Source organism: Parasteatoda tepidariorum, chromosome 11 (assembly GCF_982258835.1).
Source record: "Parasteatoda tepidariorum strain Cologne lab strain chromosome 11, Ptep-v5.0, whole genome shotgun sequence".
NCBI lineage: Eukaryota > Metazoa > Arthropoda > Arachnida > Araneae > Theridiidae > Parasteatoda > Parasteatoda tepidariorum.
In genome coordinates, this window is record NC_141765.1 from 39,298,419 (window position 1) to 39,308,072 (window position 9,654).

The window sequence follows — 9,654 nt, forward strand, 5'->3', positions numbered from 1 at the left end:
TAATAATTCGAACACAAACTCATTTCATTTTCTCAAAACTGTAACTTTTCTTCATAATGACGTTTTGTGCTATTTTCAGAATAAACATTGAGAGTGCTAGCTAAAGATAGACTAAACTTGATCTAACAGTCATGAGTAACTGTTTCAAACAGTTATGAAAATAGCATATTATTTGCAAAAAAGCATCATTTATGCGGCAACAGAGCCTTCGAAAATCAGCCTAAAGCATTACTTAGGAAAAGACACTGGACGCTTAAGGACATTAGACCCTTCCTTCTTGCTCCCGTGAAAATGACGGGGTGAGATTTCGCCCGCTATTTCTCGCTCCCGTGATATTGACGGGCAGGAGTGTTCAGTAGTAACGCGCCAATAAGAATAAAACTAATTCATTTCTTTTGCCCGAAAAACATTTTATTTCTCATTTTACACACCTGATGGCAGTACCAGGATATTTTTAAGGTAATTGTAGTTTATTTTAAACTAGTTGAAGCAGTAATCAAATACGTAATGCAAATACAAAAGCCAAAAAAATAGGCACTTTTAAGGCCATTTTCTTGAAAATTAACAGATCGTTAGGGGTTAAGGAAAAAAGTATGGTCAAAACTACCAGAATATCTTAAATTTTTCCTTTTTTCTGAATCTATAGGAACATTAAAAGCTCGGCAATTTTTACCAAAGCCTTTTAATGATGATTTTTGGTAAAATCAACGATAAAATATAATTTTATAATAGGTGAAAAAAATAGGTCAATGTGGTTAAATGTGCTATTCTTATCATGATACCTTAGAGCATGGCATAAAAACCATTTTTTCGGTTTAATTTACTTTTCAGTTTTGTATTTTTTTACTAAATGTGTGTTAATAAGAGCCATAATTTTGAAAACCAGAATTTTCGGTAAACCGTTACCATAGGAACGGAAAAAATACTACCGAATGGAATAAATACCGTATGTTTTGATTTCTTGGTTTTTTTTTATAACAAGAATTATGGCTATTTTTTTTATGCAGAAATGTCATTACCATACAGTGCGGTAATTATGTCACACTTTTTTTCAAGTTGAATATCGTTAAGTTTAAAAGAATTTGATTAAAAATATATTATAATAAATCCAACACTTGCGAAATAATAATGAACTAAAAATATGTATCTACACTATCTCTTAAAATTCCATTAAAATTATTTACCCCTACTTAATCCAATTATCTCAGTCATTTCCTATCATTACCTGTCATTGCCTGCCATTACCTCTGCTGAAAATATCGATAAGTATTCAAACATTGCAATCAGTTACTATAATAAAGCTAACTTTCAAGTCCAAATAAAGACATTAACTAATTAATTAATAGATCCCTAATACTGCATCAAAATGATCTTAATCAGAGAGAAGAACTATTTGTCCATCTCAAAATAAAGCTGATTTGATATAATAACGAAAAAGTATGCTTTTATGATTAGAAATTCGAGGAAAAAATTACCGTGGATTTCTTAATTCTTAGAAGCCCTAATAACTACTTACCTGAATGACTTATTCGTAAACAAATTATTAAAATTTATGAAACTCTAAGTTAATGTGAAAATTAAAATTTAAAACTAGATAATAGTTTAAATTAACAATTAGTGATTAGTTAGATAGCGATGAAAATTCTATTGCAAGAATGTATTTCCAAGAAATCACTTTCATGTCTGCTAACCATAAGAATGATTTAAACTGTTTTCACTTTTGAAGGAAGCTGTTTTCAAAATGAAATATTTCGCCCTCTTTCCTAACTAACCGAATGTATTCTGCAAGAACTATAGAAAATATTAACCATTTCAAGAAACCCATAGTTCAATAATTTTAGATATAAACCAATTCTAGGCAATAAAGAAAATTATCCTATTTAATTTCCAAAAATGAAAGAAAAGTCAAAAATGTTTTAAGATAAATGTTCTTTTAAAATACTCTCAGAAAGAGACTTTAAAAAATAAAGAAAAAATTGCTATTAAAAGTTTGTACCTTCTCTTGAAATTTTTTAAAACAGTTTTATAGTGTGTTCTCCTGTCGAAATCATTCAAATTAAATTTTCTAAACACATACTAAAAGTAGGCGAATTGAGGTACAGGAATGGTTTTGGCCTACCTGAAATCCAGATGTAATCAGAACAAAAGATTGCTCAAAAGTGTATAAGTAATATGCAGAAGTGATGGAATACACGGCGCTAACTCCCTCCCTCCCCCAGGAAAGAGAGAAATGTAATCACTGGAATGGAATAAAAAATCCAAGATCTCTCTCTCTCTCTCTACATATATATATATATATATATATATATATATATATATATATATATATATATATATATATATATATACACTGGTTATCATAAATTAAGGAAAATTCACAAAAATCGCGATAACTCAAGAAATTACACATGGAATTTTATGAAACTTACCCACAATATACAACACATAGTAAGGTATTAAACAACATAAAAAGAAATTATCAGACATTAATAGTAGTATAGAAATTAGCACATGTATAAAATAAACAAATTGGAAGTATCGGTTTGCAATAGAAAAAGTACCTTTAATATGGAATATGATTGCCTCTAGAAGCAATACAGCACAAACAGCGATGTGTGATGCTTTCAATTATGCGGTCTATCAGTTCAATAGGAAGTGAGAGCCATTGCTCTTGTAAAGCAGTTGCAAGCGTGGCAAGGGTCTGAGGGGGCGGATTGATGGCAGATACACGCCTCCCTAGAGCATCCCAAACGTGCTCGATAGGATTCAAGTCCGGGGATCGAGCTGGCCACTCCATGCGAGTAATTGTTTCCTGTTGAAGATAATCATCAACAATGCGAGCTCTGTGTGGTCTTGCATTATCGTCCTGTAACAGGAAGCAATCACCAATTGCCCCGGCATATGGGCGCACATAAGCATCAAGGATGTTGTCTCGATAAACCTGAGCATTCACGGTTCCCCTTGGAAAGACATGGAGGTATGTGCGCCCTCCTAAGGATATGCCTCCCCAAACACAGACACTGCCTCTTCCGTATGCATCTCTTTCACGGATGTTTGATGGATGATAACGGGTCCCAGGTTCTCTCCATATCAAATAACGTCTACTGTCACTTTCTAGACTAAACCTGGACTCATCCGTAAAGAGAACAGGCCTCCATTGATCTGACGTCCAGTGGACATGTTGTCGGGCCCACTGCAAACGGTCTCTCCTATGGCGTGATGTGAGCGGCACGCAAATGGCTGGTCGTCTCGCATACAGACCACCTTCGTGGAGCCTTCTGCGCACAGTTGACGTTGACACCAACCTTCCGGTGGCTGCAGCAAGAGAGGATCTAAGATGTGTCGGAGTAGCGATTCTATTCCTGCGTGCACTTAATGTCAAATATCGGTCATCGGCACTGGTCGTAACAGTTGGCCGTCTTTGACTGAACCTCCTAGATGCCGAATCTGTGGTTTGAAATTGCCTCCAAAGTCTATGAACCACAGATGGACTCACATTTAGCCATCTGGCCACTTCTGATTGACTCTGCCCTGCCTCTAGTCTCCCTGTTTAGTGTTCGTGATATATTGAGCTATAAAGTAGCGGACTGTAACAAACATAAACATTTATTTACAAACTTAATAACATAAAATTGACAAGATCATTTTGAGTAACAGGAGATGTTCTCTATTCTAGAGTTGAATGGCAACTGAATAATAATGTGTTATATGATATGAGCGCCGCCTCGTGGCAATTCTTAACACTCCCCGCCGATTGGATGTTTAAATCCAATCATTATTAACTACAATGCTTATTACATAATAAAATAAAATGAAAAATTGACAATATTCATACAAAACATCAAATATACATACACGTAATTTCAACTTTACAATTATAATGAAAATTTTAACACAAGAATTAATATATAGGTAAAATACAAATGTTGCGTACTGATCTTTTAAGTATATTGCCTTGTGGCAAACGTATATTTACAACTCTTACCTTCCCATCACTTCCCTTAAATATTTCCTCAATTCTTCCTGTTAACCATTTAGTTGCTGGCAAATTCTCTTCTTTCACCAACACTAAAGTTCCAATTTTAACATTATCCTTACTGAACTGCCATTTGTGGCGTTCTTGGAGATTACTTAAATAATCTCTCTTCCAAAGTCTCCAAATTTTTTGAGAAATTTTAGAAATCTTTTCCCATTTACTGAGTCTATTTTCATTGATATCTGCAAGTTGGGGCTCTGTAATGGAAGTGATGGGTCTCCCAATAAGAAAATGCCCAGGTGTTAGGGTATCAAAGTTTTCGAAATCAGCTGACAATGGAGTCAATGGCCTGGAGTTTAATACTCCTTCAATCTCTGCTAAAACTGTAATGAATTCTTCCAAAGTAAAATTGGAGTTTCCCGCTATCCGTTTTAGGTGGAATTTAAAAGATTTAACGCCGGCTTCATATAATCCTCCAAAATTTGGTGATCTTGGGGGGTTATAATGCCAATCAATTTTTTCCTCGGCAAAATATTGAGCCAAAGGTTCATCTGGTGAATTAATAATTTTGAAAAGCCGTTTCAGTTCAGCGTCTGCACCCACGAAATTTCGTCCATTGTCAGTGAAAATTTTAGAGGCCTTACCTCTTCTAGAAAAAAATCTTTTCAAGCTAGCTATAAATCCTGTTGATGTTAAGTCACTTACAAAATCTAAATGTATTGATTTAGTACAGAAACATACATAAATTGCAACATATATCTTATTTAAAACACCTTTCCTTTGTCCTTTAAATTTTATATAAAATGGTCCACAAAAATCAATACCTGTTATGGTAAATGGAGGAGAAGGTTCGATTCGTTCTTTAGGTAACTGACCCATTAATTGTTGCTCTAAAACTGGTTTGTTTTTTGTGCACGTAACACAATTGTGTATTACAAACCTGCACAAATTTCTGCCGTTCACAGGCCAATATTTTTGACGTATTAAGTACAATAAAGTTTGTGCTCCGACATGTAAATATTTCAAATGAAAATAATGTACAATCATATAGGTTAAGGGATGTTTTGCTGGAAGGACAATTGGATGTTTAGTACAATCATTAACACTTGAATTTACAATTCGACCTCCAACACGTATAAGACCCTTTTTATCAATAAAACAATTAAGAGAAGACAATTTACTTTTACCTTTCACATTCTCACCTTTCATTAAAGCATTCAATTCTTCTAAATATTCACTTTGGGCAAATTTTAAGAGAAAAGTTTCGGATTTGTTCAATTCTTCAGAATCTAAATACCTACCTGCCTTGTTCTTTGGATTTTTACAGTTATAGATAAATCTAAAAATATATGAAACTATACGAACAAGTTTAGAAAAATTATTGGTAATTTTAAGTAGGTAATTATAAAACATAACATTTTGATTAGTTAAAGCAAAACACATATCCTCTTCAACAGAGGAACCTTTTTTTAACTCTGAAAGGTAAGAGTTTTCAGCAATAGAATTAGTGCACTCAAACACTGAAATCTCATCTTTTCTTAAAAACTCGGGACCTGACCACCAGACCTCATTTTTCAGAAGAACTTCTGCACTAACTCCTCTCGTAAGAATGTCAGCAATGTTAAGTTTACCGGGAACGTGTGACCAAGATTCAGGATTGCTAAGGGCTTGAATCTCTTTCACTCGATTGGAAACAAACTGTTTCCATTTATGATGAGGTCCTTTGATCCAGAACAATGCGATCTGGGAATCTGTCCAAAAATGAACTGTGGGGGATCCTTTTCGTTTTACAATCTGTTCTATTTCTTTTGCAAGTCTGGTTGCAAGTAATGCACCCATTAGTTCTAGTTTTGGAAGAGTCAGTTTCTTTAATGGAGCAACACGACTCTTTGATGCTATAAGATTAACTGTGATTTTGTCACTGTACTTCACTCTTAGGTACACTGCTGTTCCGTATGCTCTTTGGCTGGCATCCGAAAATACATGAATTTGAAGTACCTTGGCATCATCTAGACTGGAGTCTAGAATCATTCTAGGAACTTGTAATTTAGAAATGACAGGTAACTCAGACCTCCACTGAATAAATTGTTGGCGAATGTCTGGTGGAAGTTCCGTATCCAACGGACACTTTCTAAGCCACAAGTCTTGGAGTAAACACTTGAGTCTTATTGTGTATGGACTAAGAAAACCCAATATGTCGAACAGTTTTCCGATAGTTCTTAAAACAATTCTTTTAGTAATGCTTTCTTTTCCATCGAATTTAAGCAAGTCTTTCAGTTCTACAGAGATGTAGTCTTCATGCACATGCCATGGCAGTCCTAGAACTTTGTGTAAATTGGCTATAGGATTGGCTTCCGAATGAATGGGATGGGTTTCGAACCCGCAATCCTTCCATAATTGTACTAGTTCCTTGCTGTTTGAACTCCATTTACACAGATTCATGCTTGCTTCTGCCATAATTTTCTTGGCTTCGTCCGACATCTGAAAGACAGATTTCACGTCGTCGAGAGCTCCTATGAAGTCGTCGACATATAGACATTCATTGAGCATATTCGTCGTAGCGGGATGCAACTCTTGATATTCTTTGATATGTTCCTTAATTGTGGCAGAAAGCAAGAAGGGACTGGCGTTGACACCAAAAAGAACTCTGCAAAATCTAAAAATATTTATGTCATACTGCTCACTTATGGCCGGGTTCGAACTTGGAAAAAGAAATCTCACTGCATTTCGATCTGTCTCATTCAACGATATTTGAAGGAACGCTTTTTCGATATCTGCTAAGATCACCACAGCATTCAAACGAAAAAATATGAGCATGTTAAATATCAGGGGATTTAGGCTAAGTCCTGCGTATAAACAGTCATTTAAGGAAAGTTCACCTTCTTCATGTGAGCTGGCATCAAAAACTATTCGTTTACTAGAACTGACTGATTCTCTGTAAACCATGGAAAATGGTAGATAAAATAGCGGTTTATCTGTTTGTACTTTGTCTTTTGGGACCTTCTCTATGATGCCTTGATTTTCATAGTCTTTCAGAATTTCACGATAATCTTCATACAGTTCTGAGCGTCTCTCAAATTTTCTAATCAAATGATCTAGCCGTCCTCTGGCTACAGTTAAGTTATCGTTTAATTCCCTAAAATCATGTTTCCATGGTAGCCCAACTTGATACCTCCCTTCTTTGTAATCTACAGAATTTTTAAAGAGAGCTAAAGCAGTACTTTCCTCATCTGTATTATCATTTGGAACTATCCCAATTGACTCTAATTCCCAAAATTTATTTAACCCTTCATCAACATTGTCCTGTATGAAATAACATTTGGAATCATGTGGGTGTGTAGAGGGGATCGAACCTGTAACCATCCACCCGAAAACTGTTTCAATTAAAATAATAGAATTACCCCTTAATCGAATTTGATTTCCTTTTAACAATTCATAAAATACGTCTCCTCCTAAAAGAATCGATATTTTTTGCGGTAAATAAAAATTAGGATTAGCGTACTTTACGTTTTCGGGTAAATTCAAATTAGAAATATTTATTTCTTCCGAAGGAACATTTCCGGCTATTTCTGGCAAAATTAACAATTCGAGTTCCTTACTAAATGATTCCTCATCATTACTTATACGCGAATAAATCTTCTCAGTTATCGGAAATACTGTATTTTTTAATCCTATTAAATTTGATCTACAACTCGATCTTTTTAAACCCAATAAATTAGCTGCCTCTTCTGTAATAAGAGATTTCATACTTCCAGAATCGCATAGCCCTGTCAAATGCAAATATTTTCCGTTCGATTGCAATATTTTAACTTTCACTGTAGAAAGAAGAACGTTTTTATTTACATTAAAAGAATATAAACATGGTGCCTCTTGCGGTTTGTTATTAATTTCATTTTGCATTTGTGATTGCGTAACTTCTTGTTCCGAAACTGAATTATTTCTTTCTTCCCTGCTCATTGGCGCCACACCCGTATTTTTGTTTTGATTTTGTCTATCGAAGAAAAAGTTCGCTCCGTGTAACATTGTACTATGATTCTTGTTACAAGATTTACATTTTAAATGAATTTTCTTACATTTAGACATTGTGTGAAATCCGAGACAATTAAAGCATAATTTATTCCTTACAACACATTTTAATCTGTCATCTACATTAGAATCGATAAACTTTTTACATCTGAAAATAGGGTGGGATTCCATGCATCCTAATAAACAATTATTTTTGTTTTCGTTTTTCACCATTAGAGTTTTGAATTTCGGGGTTGGTTCCCGTTTAAATTCGCCTGAATTTCTGTTTACATTTTCTAGTGCTTGACATCTTTTAGTTAAGAATTCCATAAATTTTTCCCAACTCGGTAATTCCGAACCCAATTCCATTTCGTATAATTTACGTGAGTCAATATCAATTCTTTGAATAATTATATAAATTAATATTGCTTCGCAAAGAGGGTTCGTTTCTAATTCTAGTTGTTTTAATGATCGCAAATTACTTTCAATTTTATCGAGCATCTGTCTTAAACTAGACGCAGATTCACATTTAACTTTAGAAAAATTAAATATTTCACCAATATGACTCATAATTAGCAACCGTGTATTTTCAAATCGTTTTTTCAATGCTTCGAATAAACTGTTGTACGTATCATTTACCGTAATTAATTGTTTAGCGTTACCCTTAAGTGCCGACTGAAGGTAAAACAATTTTTGTTGTTCTGACAACTGTTTGTTATCGTCAATTAAAGACATAAATTGCGTTTTGAATGACAACCATTCAACATATAAACCTGAAAATTCGGGAAGATTAATTGACGGTAATTTTAGTTTGCAGTTACCAGAGGACGAACCATTTTCATTTGAATTAGAATTTGGATTTAAAAGTTTTTGAAAGCTTACCTCGCATGTTTCGAGGTCAATTTGCAGCCCATCTAAACTTTCTTCAAAATCTGGCAAATCCTCATCCGACAAAGTAGAATAGCATTCGCTGCGTAGATCCTCTAACTTTGTTCTAAGTTTATCCAAAGTTGATAATTTTTGAGTGATGTCCGTATTGTCCACAGGTAAATCAGTATTTTGCAGAAGTGCATTTTCAATCCTTGTCAATTGTCCTCGTATATAACCCCGTTTTCGGTTAAATACTGTTATTTGCTCCAAAGCCATTGTTCGTTTCGATTTCGTACTCAATTTCCACAAGCGTTCGGTTTGTCTTCGTGCTCGGCGATGACCACTTTTTGTTTAGTGTTCGTGATATATTGAGCTATAAAGTAGCGGACTGTAACAAACATAAACATTTATTTACAAACTTAATAACATAAAATTGACAAGATCATTTTGAGTAACAGGAGATGTTCTCTGTTCTAGAGTTGAATGGCAACTGAATAATAATGTGTTATATGATATGAGCGCCGCCTCGTGGCAATTCTTAACACTCCCGATGGCTCTCCATCGTAGTTCTTCAGGCAAATGATGCCTAGAGGTCATTATTACGAATTGGCTATCTCAGATTTTCAATGTCGCAATCACAGTAAAATTTGTGTGCTTTCTCTCAAACTTGGACTTTTATGCTCCAGGCAGATGACGTAAGCCGAGTGCAGCGCCACTAATTTGCATATTGCAATTTTACTCAGCTACTCTTAGTGGACAACATATGCAAATTTTGCACGGTTTGGCTTACTTTTGAAAGAGTT

At 34.6% G+C, this 9,654-nt stretch overlaps 1 protein-coding gene across 1 annotated transcript; it reads right to left on the reverse strand.

Moving 5' to 3' along the window:
- Nucleotides 1–3,572: 3,572 nt before the first annotated feature.
- On the reverse strand, nt 3,573–9,127 carry LOC147801356 (uncharacterized). The gene is made up of 4 exons (XM_087154477.1): nt 8,644–9,127; nt 5,418–7,791; nt 3,986–5,315; nt 3,573–3,587 (listed from the first exon to the last, which is right to left on the reverse strand). Exons 1-4 carry the CDS (start codon nt 9,125–9,127, stop codon nt 3,573–3,575), a joined length of 4,203 nt encoding a protein of 1,400 aa, XP_087010603.1.
- Between the last annotated feature and the right edge of the window lie 527 nt (nt 9,128–9,654).

Bases quoted from the DNA above. Each gene is read 5' to 3' on its own strand.
- LOC147801356 (XM_087154477.1), bottom strand. From the start codon at position 9,127: ATGGCTTTGGAGCAAATAACAGTATTTAACCGAAAACGGGGTTATATA. The intron at 7,792-8,643 runs GTAACGCTAAAC...TTCTTTCTACAG, and splicing joins CCTTCAGTCGGCACTTAAGG to TGAAAGTTAAAATATTGCAA. The intron at 5,316-5,417 runs GTGTTTTGCTTT...ATATATTTTTAG, and splicing joins TCCTCTGTTGAAGAGGATAT to ATTTATCTATAACTGTAAAA.